This window comes from Aotus nancymaae, unplaced genomic scaffold, assembly GCF_030222135.1.
Source record: "Aotus nancymaae isolate 86718 unplaced genomic scaffold, 86718_ANA_hifiasm-v0.15.2.pri h1tg000030l, whole genome shotgun sequence".
NCBI lineage: Eukaryota > Metazoa > Chordata > Mammalia > Primates > Aotidae > Aotus > Aotus nancymaae.
In genome coordinates, this window is record NW_026988443.1 from 22,966,311 (window position 1) to 22,985,889 (window position 19,579).

Here is a 19,579-nt window from a genome sequence, read left to right on the forward strand (position 1 = left end):
TACCCAGGCTGAGTGGGGTACACAGCAGCGGCGACCTGGGTGCCCGGGTGGGCGGCTGAGAGCCTGGAGCCTGGCCGTACCTCGATCCATCGATGCGCTCGGCGCGCAGCATGGTCCAGGGAGTAGGGGATTGAGCAAGGGCGGGGCGGCGAGCTCCGACTGGGAGGGACGTGTATGCCGGCGAGTCCCTATTGGCCGGCCGTTTGCGGGAGGCGGGCTCTGATTGGCCCAGGGGATAAGGGGATGCGGGCGGCGGGGTTAAGCGCGTCGCCGCCGCCCCCGCCCTAGCGAGAGCCGAGAGCGCTGAACCTGCACCCTGGACCTGCGGCGACCGTCGCAAACCATGGGCCCCCACCTCCGTCCCTACCGTGTGGGGCTGCTCCCAGATGGCCTCCTGTTCCTCTTGCTGCTGCTAATGCTGCTCGCAGACCCCACGCTCCCGGCCGGACGTCACCCCTCGGTGGTGCTGGGTGAGGCACGCGTCTGGTGGTGGGTCGGGCTGGACGGGCTGCGGGCGGGGCTGCCTTCCTGGTCTGCATCTGTTCCAGTCACAGGATGGGGTAGCGTCTTTGATGTCTGTCTTGTCACAGGTGATCTAGATCTGCCGGCCCACCTTCCGCCTTGCTAGGCGTGGGTGTGGTCAGCCCCCCACCTCCTGCCCTGGTAGAAAATGGGAGTGAGTGGGAGAGTTACCATCTGGTTATTCATATTTCCACCTGTCCTCATCATTCCCAAGCCTTGCTTCCCCTTATCCCATTTTTTTAGCTGGAAAGACAGATGGTTGGGCCCCACTCCTGAGGGGTGGTGGGGGTGTGTAGAGTGGCCCCTGAGTTGACCTCAGCATGACCTGGTCCTGGCTAGGAGGTTGTCACCTTCGACCCCTCCAGCCACATATTCCAGAAAGCATTACTGAAAGGAACCTCCTTAGGGAAAGGATTGTTCTAGGGGGCCACCAACTTCCACAACTTATCAGATATGTGCCATTGCCTGAGGGAAACTGAAGGGAAAGGGTTGGGACAATGGCCACGAACCTGTGTTAGGCAACCTGCTCATACTCTTACCCTGCCACACATACTTGGAGTAGGCTAGACTGTGCTGGGGCTGGGTGACCTCCCCTGCCCACCCCACTCCTTGATCACAACCCTGGCAATTCTATATTGGCCACAGTATTTCCTTGTGGGGATGGGCAGGGATGAGACCTCTGTCTAGGGCGCCTTGAGTGCCTTATTCAGGCTGTCACTCCCATCCAGAGCTGGCATGTCCATGGCCAGCCAGGATTCCTGAAGGCAGAGGCATCCGAGGCATGAGTTACACAGGGAGTCTAGTGCAGTGTGATCTGAATGCTCTTTCTGCTGAGAGTACTTTAAATGAGGATGATGCAAATCACAGAAGGGTAGAGTTGGCAGAGTGGTGCCAGAAAGGCCCCACCAGGAGTTCCTGGCCAGGAAATGCTCCAGGGGGATACCTGGCCCAGGTTCACCATGGGATTTGGGCAGACTTGGTCCCACCTTCCCCAAGCTTGCAGGATGGAAATAACAATGATCTCCAGAGAGGAAGTCTGTGTTTGGCAAGCACAGAGAATCCACAAACCCAGCCCTAGTGGGTGGGTGTCAAGTAAGGGTTCCTGGAGTATATAGGTGGAGCTAAGGCCAGGGAAGAGTACTGGGCAGGGGGAGAGAGATGAGCATCCCAGGCCTCCTGGGATCGAATCAGGGGAGGAGTGGACTACACAGGCCTTGTGACTGGTTGGGTCATCTGGACTTTATCTTGAGGCCCTCAGGGAGTCCTAGGTGGGCCTGCAGAGTTCTAAGTCTGAGGGGTGTGGCATTGGGAAGCACGTGGTCTGTGGCTGGCACACAGCCATTTTGGCTGGATTATTGCTAACCACACTCATCAATTCGTCAGTCTGTTTATCCTAGGTCATAGCAGAAGAGCCTCAGGCCCCACCCAGAATCACAGAGCGGCAGGAATCCTAACCTGCCCAGCTTCTCAGGGAGTGAGGCTGCTGGCCTTAGCCCTGGGAGACCTCACGGTGGGCAGTGGACAAGTAGCTCCTAGGCACAGAGCAGGGATCTGACCTTGGCCGTCAGAGGATCGGAATCCTCTAGGGGTGGGTCCTGAAATGGTGTAGGAAACAGAGACCAGAGATGTGATACAGAAGACCCTGGGCAAGGGGAAGGGAGCATAGGCAAGGCCATTTCCACCTCTTACAGCCTCAGTCTCCTCATCTGTTAAGTGGAAATAAGGCTGTCCCCTCCCAGTGTTACTTGAAGTGAAAGGCATGCAGATGACTCTTGTCCTAGTTCCAGGCTCAGAGGGGCTCAGGAAGTGGCCACTGCTATTTTTAGAGGCCACACAGCCTGACCAGGGCAAGGAGCATCTGAGTAAAGCATATCTGATGACTTCCTCTTTCAGCCACTTCCCCTTTGGTAAAGACAGTGACCAGGGTCTCTGCCCACTCCTTGCCCAGTCCACAGGCATATCATCCAGAGGCTGTTGTGATGGGGACTCCCTGCCTCTGTACCCACACCACGAAGGGACGTGAAGGCAGATGCCACCCCTGCCTCCCATGGCACCCTGAAGACACTGGGATGGTGCTCAGGGAGGGCACACCCTATGCAGGACTGGATTTATAGTCAGTGCCCAGTGAATGTCCAGGAGAGCCAAGCACTGGTTTTTTACTCAATGATCACGGATCCCAAACGGGGATATGTTTGGAAAGTGGCGAGAGCTTGGCACGTAGGGGCAGGTGAGGCCTGAAAGGTCACTGGGAGTAACAAGACTGTGAAGGGCTTTGAAGCAATGGGGAGGGACTTGGGTGTCACCAGGGCCCCAGAGTTCTGAGTGGACTGAACAGGCTGGCTGGGATGGAGAGAAGTCACCCTAGGGCCTGGACTGTGGCGAGAATAGTGGTGGTTCAGGGTGGCTGTCTCCAACACGGGCTCCCAGCCATGCCAGGGCCCTCCAGATGATCTGCTCTCTGGAACCTTACTGGACTCTGGCCTTTAGTAAGGCTTGGGCCCTTGGTAGGTCGGCAGGTGCCAATGTAAGCTTCTCTCAGCTGTGTTTCTGTTCATTTCCCTCCTACAAGCCTGTCCTGGATACTTTCTCCTAGTGAATTTTGGCTAAGTGACCCAGGGGTCTGTTCTGTTTCCTTCTCCCTCTCTCAGGGAGAATGGGGCCCTGTCTTCTCTGTAGCCTGGGATAGCTATGGGTGGAAGACTTTTGGGTTCAAGCCTCCAGGGTATATATCTTTTTTATTTCTTTGAGACCGGGTTTTGTCCTGTCATCCAGGCTAGAGTGCAATGGCACAATCTTAGCTCACTGCAACCTCCACCTCCAGGGTTCAAGCAATTCTTCTGTCTCAGGCCTCCGAGTAGTAGCCAGGATTACGGGTGTGTGCCACCATGCCCAGGTAACTTTTTGTATTTTTAGTAGAGATGGGGTTTTACCATGTTGGCCAGGCTGGTCTTGAACTACTGACCTCAAGTGATCCACCCGCCTCAGCCTCCCAAAGTGCTGGAATTACAGGCATGAGGCACCACACCTGGCCTCGAGGGTATATATCTAATGACAGGGCCTTGGCCAAACTTTGGAGGTTCTGGAATGCAAAGAGGTCTGCAAGCCCCTCCTCCCAGGCAGAGCTTCCATCTGAGTCCGTTAACCATAGAAACTATGTGTAGAGGTGTGTCTATGTTTGTTGAGGGTGATTCAGACCAAGATCTCATTTAACAGATACGGAAACTGAGGCCTAGCATGGGGAGTGACTTCACCCTGAACCCCCTTCCAATAATCTGAATGGCCCAGGAGGATGTTCCAGTGAACCTACCTACTTACTTTATCTGGAGATAAAAAGACTTACTTTATCTGGAGTTGGAGACAATGTTAGGGCCTTTCCTCAAACATATCAGGCCTCTCCCTAGCCCCCCCACAGGCATCTCTGCACCACACTGCAGTAGCAGTTTTTCTGCACAAAGATGGTTCCCTGGTTTTTGAGTCAAGGTCCCTGTTCTCTGAATTCCCTGTCCCCAGCACTGTGCTTTAATTTGAGTTGTGGAACTGCAGAGGTCTGCCATAGTATCCGTGGCTCTTCAGGGGTCCCGCTGCAGACATCAAAGTTCTTGGGAGTCTCAAACCTGCCAGACCGAGGGCTCACTCATGTCCTGTGCCCCCTGCAGTCCCTGGTGATTTGGGCAACCAACTGGAAGCCAAGTTGGACAAGCCGACAGTGGTGCACTACCTCTGTTCCAAGAAGACCGAAAGCTACTTCACAATCTGGCTGAACCTGGAACTGCTGCTGCCTGTCATCATTGACTGCTGGATTGACAACATCAGGTGCGGGCTGGGGCACACAGAGAGGGTGCTGCTCACCAACAGTGCCTGAGAGGCCTCCAGAGCCTGTTTCTTCTATCCTCATCTCAAGAGGTCATTGACCTCTCTCCTTCCTCGGTCTGATCTGGTCTGGTCTGGTCGGTACCACCTCTGCACTCCGGGCAGAACTAACTTTCCCTTCCTGCTGCCCTTGTTCCTCTACTCTTCAGCCCTGGCCTCTCATGCTTACGCACAATTTTTTTCTTTTTTTTTTTTTTGAGATGGAGTCTCACTGTCACTCAGGCTAGAGCCATCTCAGCTCACTGCAACCTCTGCCTTCCAAGTTCAAGCCTCTCGAGTAGCTGGGACTATAGGTACCCACCACCATGCCTGGCTAATTTTTTGTATTTTTAGTGGAGATGGTGTTTCACCATGTTAGCCATGCTGGTCTTGAACTCCTGAGCTCAAGTCGTCTGCCCACCTCAACCTCCCAAAGTGCTGGAATTATAGGCATGAGCCACCGTGCCCGCCTGCACACAATTTCTGTGCCCCAGCCTCTATTCAGAGCCTCGGCATGGACCCCACCCCTTTCCTTGCCTGTGACTCGGCCTCCCCTGCCTCTCCAGGTGCTTGTTCTTCTTGGGACATGCCATGGCTTTGCACCTGCTGTTCTTTTGGCCTGGAATCTACTTCTACACCCTTTGCCTGATAAATGTGCTTCCATTCACCCTTTAAAACATGACCCTAAGCCAGGCACAGTGGCTTAGGGTCATGTTTTAAAGGGTGAATGGAAGCACATTTATAGACTTCCTGAAGTGCTATAATCCCAGCACTTCAGGAAATTGAGGCAGGCAGATCGTCTGGGCTCAGGAGTTCAAGACGAGCCTGGGCAACATGGTGAAACCCCATCTCTACCAAAAAAAAAAAATTAGATAGGCATGGTGGCATGCGCCTGTAGTCCCAGCTACTTGGGAGGCTAGGGCAGGAGAATCAGTTGAGCCAGGGAGGCAGAGGTTGCAGTAAGCAGAGATTTCACCACTGTACTCCAGCCTGGGCGGCAGAGCAAGACCCTATCTCAAAGCAACAACAACAAATCAAAAACCTGGTCCTTCTGTGACATCTCCCTTTTTTTTTTTTTTTTTTTTTGAGATGGAGTTTTGCTCTTGTTGCCCAGGCTGGAGTGCAATGGTGTAATCTTGGCTCATCACAACCTCCACCTCCTGGGTTCAAGTGACTCTCTTGCCTCAGCCTCCTGAGTAGCTGGGATTACAGGCACATGCGCCACCACATCCAACTAATTTTGGATTTTTTTTTTTTTTTTTTTTCAGTAGAGACAGGGTTTCTCCATGTTGGTCAGGTTGGTCTTGAACTCCCGACCTCAGGTGATCCGCCCGCCTCAGCCTCCCAAAGTGCTGGGATTACAGGCATGAGCCACTGTGCCCAGCTGACATCTCCCTTTTGACTCCCTTTTGACTCTCCTTCTACCAGGCCACATGCTTTTTTCCTCTAAACCTCATTGCCTGCCCAAATTTCTCTCTAGGGATGTTTCCCCATATTGCACAGGTACTGTACATTTTATATGCTTTCTTTCATCAGCCTTACAGCAACCCCATTATGAAATAGGTGCTGTTTTATTTCCTTTTTTTTTTTTCCCCACCAGTGTTACTTGCCAACAGGTGGTTTTTAAACCTCCTTTACAGCAAGGAAATCTGGAAGCTCAACAAGTTTACAAAATTCCCTGTGCTCACTCAGTTAATAAATGTTAGAATCAGAATTCAAACCCAGAATGTGTGGCTCTGAGCTGAGCTTCCCTCCCAGGTTGAGCTCTGTGTAGGGAGGGAATGTATCTCTGTTTTATCTTTATAGCAGTAGGACCAGAAACATAGTTGGTGCCCGATAAATGTCTAAGTTGAATGGAGTCTCCCAAATTAAAAGTTTTTCCCAGATGGGTGTGGGGGCTCATGCCTGTAATCTCAGGACTTTGGGAGGCCAAGGTGGGCAGATCACTTGAGGTCAGGAGTTCAAGACCAGCCTGGCCAACACGGTGAAACTCTGTCTCTACTAAAAATACAAAAATTAAGGCTGGGCACAGTGGCTTACGCCTGTAATCCCAGCACTTTGGGAGGCTGAGGCAGGTGGATCACGAGGTCAGGAGTTTGAAACCAGCCTGGCCAACATAGCAAAACCCCATCTCTACTAAAAATACAAAAAATTAGCTGGGCATGGTGGAGGGTGCCTGTAATCCTAGCTACTTGGGAGGCTGAGGCAAAAGAATCCTTGAACCTGGGAGGTGGAGGTTGCAGTGAGCTGAGATTGAGCCATTGCACTTCAGCCCTGGTGACAGTGGGAGACTCCGTCTCAAACAAAAAAAACAACAACAAAAAAAACCCGGGCATGGTGGCACACACCTGTAATCCCAACTACTTGGGAGGCTGAGACAGGAGAATCACTTGAACCTGGGAGGCAGAGGTTACAGTGAGCAGAGATTGAGCCACTGCACTTTAGCCTGGGCAACAGAGCAAGACTCTGTCTCAAAAAAAAAAAAAAGTTTTTCCCAGAGACTAGCTAGCTGCTCCTACAGCCGCCCTGGCCTGCCAGCTGTTTTGATGCCCGTTTTGCTGACTCCTTCCTCCTCTGTGTGTGTGTGATCAGGGTTATTTCTGGGCTGTTGATGTGCATTTCTATTTTTATACTGGAGACACAGCCTCAGGTGCTGCCAGTTGGAGCTGCCAGCTGATAGCAAGGGGGACCTCTCTGCCTTCACTGCTTCTCTGACTCCTTTAGATTTTCCCCCAGTGCAGAACAGCTTTGACTTTCAAGAACAGTTTTCTGCTTTTGTTGTGTGGCTGTTGGGTTAATCTACGAATTGCCCTGGAGAGAATGGCTCTCAGGAGCTGTTATTTGGGTCATTTGTGGGGATCCTGTCAGCTTTGTGTGGCTGATATCTAAGGGGGCAAGTGGGACTTGAGACCACTGGAAGCTCCAGGTTCCTGTGTTTTGGGGGGCACATTTGCCTCTTGGTATGAGGGAGGCCAGAGCAAGGTTCCTGGCCTGGCACAAAGGTGCAAGGCTTTTCTTCAGTATAAGGTGTCTCCCTGGCCCTCGCTCTGTTCCCATCATTTCTTCAGGCCTTGACAACTCTCTTCCCACAGGAGATGGTACAGCAGCCATGTACTGAGCCCTGAGGTGGGGTCTGTCTTGTCTGCTTCTGTTTGGCACTGCAGCTACAGAAACTATGAGATAACGTGTGGTGTTACAAGCTGCTGAGTCTGTGGTACTGTATTGCACAGTTCTAGAAAACTAATAGGCTGGTGCTGTGGCTCACACCTGTAATCCCGGCACTTTGGGAGGCTGAGGAAGGAGGATCACTTGAGCCCAGGAGTTTGAGAACAGTGTGAGACAATATAGTGTGACCCTGTCCCTACAAAATAAATAAACAAACAAATAAATAAATTAGCCAGGCATGGTGGTGCCTGCCTAGCTATTCAGGAGGCTGAGGTAAGAGGATCACTTGTACCCAGGAGGTTATGTCTACAGTGAGCAGTGATTCCCCCACTGCATTGCAGCCTGGGCAACAGAGTAAGACCCTGTCTCAAAAAAAAAAAAAAGAAGAAGAAAGAAACTAAGAAAGGGCTGTTAGGGATCTCAACTAAGTAGCTGGAGTCCATGTCCTATGTCATGGCACTTAGGAATTTGCTGGGTAAGCCCTGGGCCTTGTGGTTGCACTCTGGCAGGTGATACAGCCCTGGGGTACTGGGCAGCTCATAGGAGCATGGTTCATTCCCTTCCTCCATGGAGGGTGCATTTGGAGGTTGGCTGGCTGCTGTGTGCAATGCCCAGAGGAAGTGGGACCCAACTCTGCCTACCTGGGGCCACACAAGGCCTTCCTCCTGTCTCTCCCCACCAGCTCCCACCATTTCTCTGGGCCTTGACCCCTCTCCTACCTGGCCATCTGCCCATATAGCAGCCCTGGGGCGTGCTGCCTGTCGTGTTTTTTTTTTTTTGAGACAGAGCTTTGCTCTTGCTGCCCAGGCTGGAGTGCAGTGACATGATCTTGGCTTACTGCAACCTCTGCCTCCCAGGCTCAAGCAATTCTCCTGGCTCAGCCTCCCAGGTAGCTGGGATTACAGGTGCCCACTACCACATCTGGCTAATTTTTGTGTTTTTAGTAGAGACAGGGTTTCACCTGTCTCTACTAATCAGCCCTGTAGCATTCCTCCAGGGACCACTCCTGAGCTCAGATAATCCACCTGCCTCAGTCTCCCAAAGTGTTGAGATTATAGGCATGAGCCACTGTGCCTGGCCTAGTGGTTTTTTGTTTTTTTTTTTTTGAGATGGAGTCTTGCTTTGCTGCCCAGGCTAGCATGCAGTGGTGTGATCACAGCTCACTGTGGCCTCAACCTCCCAGGTACAAGTCATCCTCCTGCCTCAGCCTTCCAAGTAGCTGGGACCACAGGCCTGCACCACCATGCCCAGAAAATTTTTGATGTTTAGTAGCAACAAAGCTTCACTGTATTGCCCAGGCTGTCCTGGAACTCCTAGCCTCAAGCATTCCTCCCACCTTGGCCTTGCAGCGTTGGAACTGCAGGTGTCAGCCACTGCGCCCGGCCCCTTTCTAGTTCTGTTATGTGCTGCACTGACCATTTCCTTTGCTTGGAATATGCTGGGTAGCAGGAGCTGGATTCAAGGAGATGGAGCGATGGGAACCTGAAAGAGGGTAGACTGCCTCTTGGGGTCCAGTGTGAAGTTCACAGCAGAACCAGGTCTGGCACTTCCTTCTCCCTACCAGGTCCAAGATCCTCATTCTAGGTTAGGGTCACAGGGTAGAAGGGAGTGTTGATTTGACAGGGGTCCTGGGGTCAGTCTTTAGAGTAACTATGCCTTGGTGGGGTCCTCATTTGGATGTAATTATTCTGATCTGTGCTTTTTTTTTTTTTGAGACAGAGTTTTGGTCTTGTTGCCTACAGTGGAATGCAATGGCACGGTCTCAGATCACCACAACCTCCGCCTCCCAGATTCAAGTGATTCTCCTGCCTCAGTCTCCCATGTAGCTGGGATTACAGGCATGTGCCGCCACAGCTGGCTAATTTTTTTTTTTTTTTGAAATGGAGTCTCATTCTGTCACCCAGGCTGGAGTGCAGTGGCGCAATCTCAGCTCACTGCAACCTCCACCTCCTGGGTTTAAGCAGTTCTCTGCCTCAGCCTCCTGGGTAGCTGGGATTACAAGCACCTGCCACCACACCCAGCTATTTTTTTTTAAATATTTTTAGTAGAGACAGGGTTTTACCATCTTGGCTAGGCTGGTCTTGAACTCCTGACCTTGTTATCCACCCACCTCAGCCTCCCAAAGTGCTGGGATTACAGGCATGAGCCACTGCACCTGGCCCTCGCAATTGGCTAATTTTGTATTTTTAGTTGAGATGGGGTTTCGTCATGTTGATGAGGCTTGTCTCAAACTCCAGACCTCAGGTGATCTGCCTGCTTCAGCCTCCCAAAGTGCTTGGATTATAGGCGTGAGCCACCACGCTCAGGCAATTTTTGTATTTTTAGTAGAGACGGGGTTTCACCATGTTGGCCAGGCTGGTCTCAAACTCCTGACCTCAGGTGATCCGCCTGCCTTGGCCTCCCAAAGTGCTGGGATTACAGGTGATCTGTGCTTTATAAACCTGCTTTGTTACTTTCTGGTGTCTCCTATCCATCTGACCAAACCTGGGCACGGGAAGAGATTATGACTTAGGACACAATGCAGTGTCGGGACACACCAACTCAGTGTCACCTCTGGGTCACTGGCTCAATATCCTCTCCTGACAGGCTGGTTTACAACAAAACATCCAGGGCCACCCAGTTTCCTGATGGTGTGGATGTACGTGTCCCTGGCTTTGGGAAGACCTTCTCACTGGAGTTCCTGGACCCCAGCAAAAGCAGTGTGGGTATGTGGGCCTCACTGAAGGCCTCCGGGAGCTGGGGTGGGGATTCTGCTGGAATGGAACTGGAGCTAGAGCTGGAGAAACTCTGCTGTTTGTAGGGACAGCCTGTGAGCTGTCTCTGATCAGTGTGGGCACAGAGCCCTGTATTATTCCTCCAGGGACCCACTAGCTGTCACAGTCTCTGTGCTGGGCGTAGTGAGGTGGCTGGCACTAGCTGTATCTTTTTTTATCCTCTATATTTCTGTCTGCAGGTTCCTATTTCCACACCATGGTGGAGAGCCTTGTGGGTTGGGGCTACACACGGGGTGAGGATGTCCGAGGAGCCCCCTATGACTGGCGCCGAGCCCCAAGTAAGCAGGCACTCTCGTTCTCTCCCTGAAGTCTTGGGAGGTAGGGGCGAGGTGATCTCGGCCACCACAGGCCTTGGGCTCTCCCCTTGTCCTTGGCTGTTCCCTGTTCCTGGGCCTCTGGCATCCAGTCCAATGGTCACAGCCAACACCCTTGGTCAGTCTTGTCCTGTCCTCCATTTCCTACCCCAGGACCTCTGGACCTCTGAGCCCTGGGGAGAAATATAAGGTTTCCTCCCTTCATGGAAGGCAGGGGGGACCCAGATCACTCTGTTTGAATGTGAGCACCCTCCCCTCCCTTCTAGTCTTGGGTCTGGCCTGAGAAAAGGTCAGTGGTTTGGGCTCCAGGACCCTACCCACCTGACCCCTGCCTGGCTCTGGCCTGCAGATGAAAACGGGCCCTACTTCCTGGCCCTCCGCGAGATGATCGAGGAGATGTACCAGCTGTATGGGGGCCCCGTGGTGCTGGTTGCCCACAGTATGGGCAACATGTACACGCTCTACTTTCTGCAGCGGCAGCCGCAGGCCTGGAAGGACAAGTATATCCGGGCCTTTGTGGCACTGGGTGCACCCTGGGGGGGTGTGGCCAAGACCCTGCGCGTCCTGGCTTCAGGTAAGACCCTACCTGGCCCATTGTGGGGGGCTGGTGCCAGGAATTCTGCCCTTTCTTCCAAGTTACCCTCCTGGGCCAGCATGCCTCGTGTCTGTCCCATGGTGTGTGAGGTCTATGCAAATCTACCCCTAAAGATCGGAGGAAGAAAGGCCGGACGTGGTGGCTCACGCCTGTAATCCTAGCACTTCGGGAGGCCAAGGCAGGCTGATAATGAAGTCAGGATATCAAGACCATCCTGACTAACACTGTGAAACCCGTCTCTACTAAAAATACAAAAAAATAGCTGGGCATGGTGGCATATGCCTGTAGTCCCAGCTTCTTGGGAGGCTGAGGCAGAAGAATCTCCTGAACCCAGGAGGCAGAGTTTGCAGTGAGCCAAGATTACACCACTGCACTCCAGCCTGGGTGACACAGTGAGACTCTGTCTCAAAAAAAAAAAAAAAAAGTTCCAGAAAGAGGCTGACAAACCTAGTTTCTCAGAGAAAAACATTTAATAGGACATATGAGTAGAAGCCACATCTCTGTCTCAGGTGGTGGCAAGATAAGATGGTAGATCCCCGCACCATTAGCCCCCAGACCTAGGGCTTATATTCTGTAGGGAAAGGGTGACTCTGGTGGGATGTGTTGGACATTGAAGGATGATAATACAGAGGCTGTTTTCATTTATGGTAAAGTAAGTATGTGCCCTTACACAAGGAACAGAAGATAAAGTGGAAATCTTAGTGGCCTTCCTGGATCTGGGGTTAATCAGAAGCCAATATAATGGATTAGTATCCAAGATGGAGTTGCTTTGGTCTCCACAATGTCTCTTCTCTTGGGTCAGCACTCTTTTTTTCTTCAGAGTGGCATTCTTCTTCTTCTTCCTTTTTTTTTTTTTTTTTTTTGATGGAGGGTCTCACTCTCCACCCAGGCTGAAGTACAATACAGTGGTGCTATCTTGGCTGTTTGCAACCTCGCCTCCTGGGTTCACATGATCCTCTGACCTCAGCCTTCTGAATAGCTGGGACCACAAGCACACACCACATCTGGCTAAGTTTTGTAGTTTGTATAGTGAAGAGGTTTTACCATGTTTCCCAGGCTGATCTCGAATTCCTGAGCTCAAGGAATCCGCCCACCTCAGCCTCCTAAAGTGCTGAGATTACAGGCGTGAGCCACCTTGCCCTGTCCTGTTCTTTTTTGAATATCTTTTTCTCCAGAAGAGAATCTTCTGGGGGACTAGGTATGAAAGAGAGGGAGAGAATCTAACACTACTCCTAATTTCACCCATCTAGTTGATAGGCCTTGTAATCTGTGTACGTCTCTCTCCTCTCTCTCTCTCTCCCCTCCCCCTCCCCCCTCTCTCTTTCTTTCTTTGAGTCTTGCTCTGTTGCCCAGGCTAGAGTGCAGTGGTGAGATCTTGGCTCACTGCAACCTCTGCCTCCTGGGTTCAGGCGATTCTCTTGCCTCAGCCTCCCAAGTAGCTGGGATTACAAGTGCCCGCCACTGTGCCCGGCTAATTTTTATATTTTTAGTAGAGATGGGGTTTCACTGTCTTGGCCAGGCTGGTCTTGAACTCCCGACCTCATGGTCTACCTGCCTCAGATTCCTGAAGTGCTGGGATTACATCATGCCCGGCCATCTGTGTAGGTTTCTTACAGCCATGTATACAGAGTGGCATAAATGTTGGTCACACAGGTACTCATTTGTGCACACACACACATACACACACAATGCAAACATATATACACATAGTGCTCAGGCGTGGTTGGCCAAAGAACTTTGGGTTAAACCTTGTCCCTCCCTCTTGCTTTGTCGCCCAGGCTGAAGTGCAGTAGTATCATCTTGGCTCACTGCAACCTCCGCCTCTGGAGTTCAAGTGATTCTCCTGCCTCAGCCTCCTGAGTAGCTGGGATCACAGGTGCCTGCCACCACATCCAGCTAATTTTTGTATTTTTAGTAGAGATGGGGTTTCGCCATGTTGGCCAGGCTGTTCTTTAACTCCTGACCTCAGGTCATCCACTCACCTTGGTTTCCCAAAGTGCTGGGATTACAGGTGTGAGCCACCGCACCTGGCCATCCCTCCCTCTTACCCTCATCCTTACTTCTTCATCCCCACCTTCACCCCAGAGCAGGAAGGCTAGACCAGTTTTTTTGTTTTGTTTTGTTTTTTTTGAAACAGGGTCTCACTCTGCCACCCACGCTAGAGTACAGTGACGTGATCTCAGATTACTGCAACCTCCACTTCCCAGGTTCAAGTGATTCTCCTGTCTCAGCCTCCCAGGTAGCTGGCACATATCACCATACCCAGCTAATTTTTGTATTTTTAGTAGAGACCAGGTTTCACCATGTTGACCAGGCTGGTCTCAAACTCCTGACCTCAAGTGATCTGCCTGCCTCAGCCTCCCAAAGTGGTGGGATTACAAGTGTAAGCCACTGCACACGGCCAGATTTTTTTGTATTTTTAGTAGAGATGTGATTACACCATGCTGGTCAGGCTGGTCTGGAACTCCTGACCACAAATGATCACCTATCTTGGCCTCCAAAGTGCTGGGATTACAGGTGTGAGCCACGGCACCTGGCCCCTAGACTTGTTTTTTATTTATGAGTTACACCTCCATCTGTGGGTAGCAAGGAGCCTCTGTGGGCAACACAGGGAGGAAACAGGTGCAGATCTGGCTGGGCCTGCTTGCCTGGCAGTTGGGAAAGCCACCCCCTTTCTGGCTTCTGCCCCATCTTTTCATGACTGTTGCAGCTCACCAGCTGCAGCTGTAGAGTAGAGCTTCCTGCTCTAGGAGGGAGCTTTCCTCCCTTTGCTAGGACTAGGGGGAGGCTTATGGACCCTCACTTTGGGAGCTACGAGCTAGAGCTATGCCAAGCATCTTGTAAGCTCAAGTCCCTGGCACTGCGTGACCTGATTGGTCAACTGGCATTGTGATTGGGTCAGGTCCAGTGACTGAATTGGCTGGAAGACACTCAGATTTAGTGAGGACTCATTATAGCCACCCGTTCTGTCTAGCCTGGGCTTGGAGGGACAGATGTGGGCATACCCTGAGTTTAGACAGGTAGCCACAGTGGCATTTGGGCCCCAGCCCCTTTCAGAGTTTCTCTGTGAGTTCCCTTAGAGCTTTGCTTCAGAGGCTGGGAAGCTGTTCTGTCTGGCCTTGGCAGTCCAGGACTGGGGGTGTGGTGTGGGGAGGTGGAAGTCCATGCACCCCTAGGGGCTTTCCTTGCCTAAGGGGTCCTACAGCCAGGCCATAGCAGGCAGAGGTGAGGCCCTACAGTCAGTCTGAGGGGCCTCCCCACTTTCAGATACAGTGTGGGGTGATGGGCAACCATGGTCCTGAACAGGCCAAAGGCCCCTGTTCCCAAGTTACAGCTCACTTCCCAGAGCCTCCCTGGCTGGCAGTCGTTTGTGTTGTTCACATTCCTGTGTACAGGGGCCCCAACTCCAACTGCAACCTCCCTTCCTCCCCTGTCTCTAGCACGCCTGGCTGCCCAGGTCAGTGCACAGGCAAGTGGGAGGGATGAGACCACGGCTGGCTGAACACTGGTCTGAGCTTAGGAAAAGAAAAACTGGTACACAGTTTATTGGCATGAAAGGAAAAGCAGAACATGTCATCACCTCTGGGCCGCCAGCCTGCTGACTCACTTTAGACTAGGTCAGTGCCCACAGGCCTGATCAGCACTCGGAGGAGGGTACAGTTTACAGACAAGGAAGCATCGTAAGTCACCCTGTGAGTATGTGCCGCCTCACTCCCTGGCGAGGAAAGCAAAAGAAACAAAACACATCTGGATGTGTGCTGCCCGGATGTACCAAAAATAAAGGGAAACGACGAAAGCCAAGGCAAGCAGCCCAGGCAACATAGCAAGACCCCATCTGTACAAAAAGTAGAAACATTTAGCATGTGGCACGTGCCTATAGTTCCAGCTATTTAGGAGCTTGAGGTAGGAGGTTTGCTTGAACCCAGGAGGTGTAGGTTGCAGTGAGCCAAGACTGTGCCACTGCACCCCAGCCTGGGTGACAGAGCGAGACCCTGCCTCTGTATCTTTTTTTTTTTTTGTCCCAGTAATGGCTATAAGCAATTTTTTCTTTTTTATTTTGACCCTGCCTCAAAATAAAAAAAAAAGGAAAAATAAAATTTGCCAGCCATGAGGCATAGTGGCACACATCTGTAGTCCCAGCTACTCAGAAGGCTGAGGCAGGAGGATTGCTTGAGCCTGAGAGGTGGACGCTACAGTGAGCCTTGATGATGCCTGGGCAACAGAGAGACCCTGTCTCAAAAAGAAGAAAAAAAGCCAAGGCAGGGATGAGAGTTACAGTTACTACAATGATGATAACAGGGTAGAGATGTGGGGCTGTGGACTGGGCCCCTAGCTGGGGTCTGGCAGGGGCCTGGTGGTGAACATGCTGCCCAACCAGCTGGCGTTCCTAAGCACAGGCTGACTGGAGCCTTCTCCCTGCAGGAGACAACAACCGGATCCCAGTCATCGGGCCCCTGAAGATCCGGGAGCAGCAGCGGTCCGCTGTCTCCACCAGCTGGTTACTGCCCTACAACTACACCTGGTCACCTGAAAAGGTGTTCGTGCAGACACCCACCATCAACTACACGCTGCGGGACTACCGCAAGTTCTTCCAGGACATAGGCTTTGAAGATGGCTGGTTCATGCGGCAGGACACAGAGGGGCTGGTGGAAGCCTCAATGCCACCTGGTGTGCAGCTGCACTGCCTCTATGGCACTGGTGTCCCCACACCAGACTCCTTCTACTATGAGAGCTTCCCTGACCGTGACCCTAAAATCTGCTTTGGTGATGGTGATGGTACTGTGAACCTGCAGAGTGCCCTGCAGTGCCAGGCCTGGCAGAGCCACCAGGAGCACCAGGTGTTGCTGCAGGAGCTACCAGGCAGCGAGCACATCGAGATGCTGGCCAACGCCACCACTCTGGCCTATCTGAAACGTGTGCTCCTTGGACCCTGACTCCTGTGCCAGGCAGGGCTGGATGGCTCAGCCATGGACCTACCCTTGGCCTCTGGGGCTGTCATGGCCCATGAGTTTCGCAGAGTTTGTGACTGACCATTCAAGGCTCTGAGTCTTGAGCTGTGAAGCATCTGCTGTGGGGAAGTGCCGTTTGTTATCCTTTGTCTGTGGCAGTGAAGAAGGAAGAAATGAGAGTCTGGACTCAAGGGACACTGGATGGAAAGAATGCTGCTGATGGTAGAATTGCTGTGACCTCAGGACTGGCTCTGCAGGGTGGACTGGCTGGGCCCTGGTCCCAATCCCTAACTGGGGCCATGTGTTCCCCCTACCCCTATGGGCTTTTCATACTTGCCCACTGGGCCCTGGCCCCACAGCCTTCCTATGAGGGATGTTACTGTGCTGTGGTCCTGTACCCAAAGGTCCCGGGATGGCCTCCTGGCCCATCGGGTGACCTTTCCCACACACTGGCCACAGGTAGGCCTGCCATTGGCCATGGATAGTAGAGCTGCTGGCTTCCCTGTGGCTTAGCGGGTAGCCAGCCTGACTGTGGCTTCCTGGGGTGGCCCAGTAGCCCCTGCAGGCAGGGGCAGTTTGTTGTGTTCTTCATGGTTCCCAGACCCTGGGACATTTTACTTCACTCCTACCTCCCTTACCGCAGGAGCAGTCAAGCTCTGGATTGGGCAGCAGATGCGCTCCCAGTCCTGCAGGCTGTGTCCCAGGAGCCCTGATTCCCTCAGATGTGCTGTTGGCCCTAGGACTGAAGCTACCTCCCTTCATCCTGGGACTATTGTTCCAAGGATGACAGCAGGGGTAGGAGCCATGGCCTTCTAGGCACCTGTGGAGAAAGGGAATCCAAGGAAGAAGTCAAGGCTGCTCGCAGCTTCCCTGAGCTGCACCTCTTGCTAACCTCACCACCACACTGCCACCCTGCCCTAGAGACTCATTAGTACCCAAGCGGGTTGGCACAGGGCTGAGAAGTGGTGGGACTCCTGTCACCCTGTCTAGCACCTACTCCCACCAGGCAGCTGACTGGTATTTAGTCTGCCAGGACTAGCCCAGAAACTTGAATGGGACTCTGAGAGAGCCAGGGGTCCCCTGGGGCCCCCCCTAGGAGCTTTCTGTCTGCCCCAGGGTGCTGCATGGGTTTCCCTGTGGCAGTAGCCATGGAGAGTCAGGGCCTGTCTTCATGGCAGTAGGCTCTAAGTGGGTGACTGGCTACAGGCCAAGAGAAGGGTCCAACCTCTAGGTCGGGTTCGCAAAGCCACCTTCAGGCTGGTCTGAGCTGCTCTCCCACAAGGTTTCTGTGGAGCTGGATTTTCTCTGTTGTATACATGTCTGGCATCTGTCTCTCCCTTTGTTCCTGAGTGGTGGGCCCTGCATGGGGCTCTGAACAGGCTGTATCTGGATTCCGGCAATAAAAGTATTCTGGTTGCTGTAAGGTGCCTTGGCCTATCCTCTGCTCTAAGCATAAGGGGAGGGAGGTGATGGAGGTACAAGGTGGCTAGAGAGACAGGAAGTTAGGGGCTAGGCCTTTACAGGAGCCTTGATGGGTTCTCTCAGCACCAAAGCATGGTTCCTGTGCCCTTCTGTGGACTTCATCCTCCTGCCCTCTCTCCTGGAATCAAGTTCCCCTCCTGGGACTAAGAACCAGAATCCGAAACATTCCTGTGGCAATGGGTCCTGTCCTTCCCCTGCTCCTGCCTGGTCAGCAAGCCCCACATGCCACCCAGGAGCTGGGGGCAAGGACAGTCCTGCAGGTCACCCTGGCAAGACTCTCCTTTCTAGCCTCTGTCCTCCTTCAAATTACAAATCTCAGCATCCTTTGAACCTAGAGTTCTTTTTAGGATGCCACCCTTTGCGTCTTCAGCTCATCAGCCTGCTATCTGTACCCCTGGGGAGGTACAGATGACAGAACTCAAGGGAGGAAAAGAGACTACTAGGCTGAGACTAGTATTGACAGAGACCAAGACAGACAGAGACAGGCAAATGGATAGGGATAGGGTCTCGGTCTGAATTTTGTAGTCCAGAGCCTAGTCAGTACCTGGTTCTGTCTTCACTGAGCCCCAGCAACCAGGGTGTCAGGCTTTGATACACCAGAGACCACAAGAGGGCGCTCTGAACCCTCTCAGCACCACCTCTAGCCAAACCTGGAAGGACAGGGTGACCCAGAGTGGGGTAAAAATATCTGGGGTAAAAAATACTCTGGTCCAGCTGCAGCTCTGGCCTGAGTAAAAGTATGAGAACATGAAAGGGAGCTTCACCCCAGGCCCTGCCCAACCTGACTCCCTGCTTCGCCCTGACACTCACCTACTCATGGCACCGCACTCACCTCTGACCCATTTTAGCTTCACTGTTACCCTCAGTTTCATAGCTGCAGAGAGAGGGCACGGAGTCAGAGGAGGCTTTAGTACCAGCATACCAGGGTTCAAATCTTAGCTCTACTAGCTCCAGGCAAGTTGTCTGGGGAGCCTCCTGACCCTGAGTTTCCTCATCCAAAGAAAGGAGACATCTGGGTGCACTGGCTCACACTTATAGTTCCACCTACTCAGGAGGCTAAGTTGGGAGAATTGCTTGAGCCCAGAAGTTTGAGATCAGCCTGGGTAGGACTTTACCTCTAAAAGTGAAATAGGCTGGGTGCCGTGGTTCATGCCTGTAATCCCAGCACTTTGGGAGGACCAGGTGGGTGGGATCACCTGGGGTCAGGAGTTCAAGACCAGCCTGGCCAACATGGTGAAACCCCATCTCTACTAAAAATAAAAAATTAGCCAGGTGTGGTGGCACATGCCTGTAGTCCTAGCTACTCAGGGGGCTGAGACAGGAAAATCACTGGAACCCTGGAGGTGGAGGCTGCGGTGAGCCAAGATGGCACCACTGCACTCCACCCCGGGCGAGACAGAGCAAGACTCTCATAAACCTGTAGTCCCAAGTGGGAAGCTGAGCTGAGGCAGGAGGATCGCTTGAGACCAGGAGTTTGAGGCTGCAGTGAGCTATGATCACACCTGTGAATAGCCATTGCACTCCAGTCTGAGCAATAGTGGGATCCTATCTCTAAAAGCAAAAGAAAAGAATGGTTGCTGGGTGCAGTGGCTCATGCTTGTAATCCCAGCACTTCGGGAGGCTGAGGCAGGTGGATCACTGAGGAGTTCGAGACCAGCCTGGCCAACATGGTGAAACCCCATCTCTACTAAAAATACAAAAATTAGCTGAGCATAGTGGCAGGCATGTGTAATCCCAGCTAATGGGAGGCTGAGGCAGGAGAATCGCTTGAATCTGGGAGGCAGAGGTTGCAGTGAGCTGAGATTGCATCACTGCACTCCAGCCTGGGCAACAGAGTGAGAGTCCATCTCAAAAAAAAAAAAAAAAAAAGAATGGTTACAAATAAATGTACTCTGCAGGGTGGTCCTGAGGAACACTGATGGAGAACAT

General features: G+C 52.5%; 1 protein-coding gene across 3 annotated transcripts; it reads left to right on the forward strand.

Moving 5' to 3' along the window:
* Positions 1-289: 289 nt before the first annotated feature.
* Positions 290-17,586, forward strand: PLA2G15 (phospholipase A2 group XV). Of its 3 annotated transcripts, none has more exons than XM_012437491.2 (6): positions 290-470; positions 4,179-4,335; positions 10,123-10,241; positions 10,490-10,588; positions 10,974-11,198; positions 15,642-17,586. In XM_012437491.2, the coding sequence occupies exons 1-6, from the start codon at positions 344-346 to the stop codon at positions 16,151-16,153; spliced, it is 1,239 nt and encodes a 412-aa protein (XP_012292914.1). In that variant the 5' UTR covers positions 290-343; the 3' UTR covers positions 16,154-17,586. The 3 variants fall into 3 exon arrangements, with proteins under 3 accessions (XP_012292914.1, XP_064239280.1, XP_012292915.1); XM_064383210.1 differs by having other exon boundaries at positions 11,099-11,198; XM_012437492.2 differs by lacking the exon at positions 10,974-11,198 and having other exon boundaries at positions 302-470.
* The last annotated feature ends 1,993 nt before the right edge of the window (positions 17,587-19,579 follow it).

Bases quoted from the DNA above. Each gene is read 5' to 3' on its own strand.
- PLA2G15 (XM_012437491.2), top strand. From the start codon at position 344: ATGGGCCCCCACCTCCGTCCCTACCGTGTGGGGCTGCTCCCAGATGGC. The intron at 10,242-10,489 runs GTATGTGGGCCT...TTCTGTCTGCAG, and splicing joins CCCCAGCAAAAGCAGTGTGG to GTTCCTATTTCCACACCATG. The intron at 10,589-10,973 runs GTAAGCAGGCAC...TCTGGCCTGCAG, and splicing joins TGACTGGCGCCGAGCCCCAA to ATGAAAACGGGCCCTACTTC.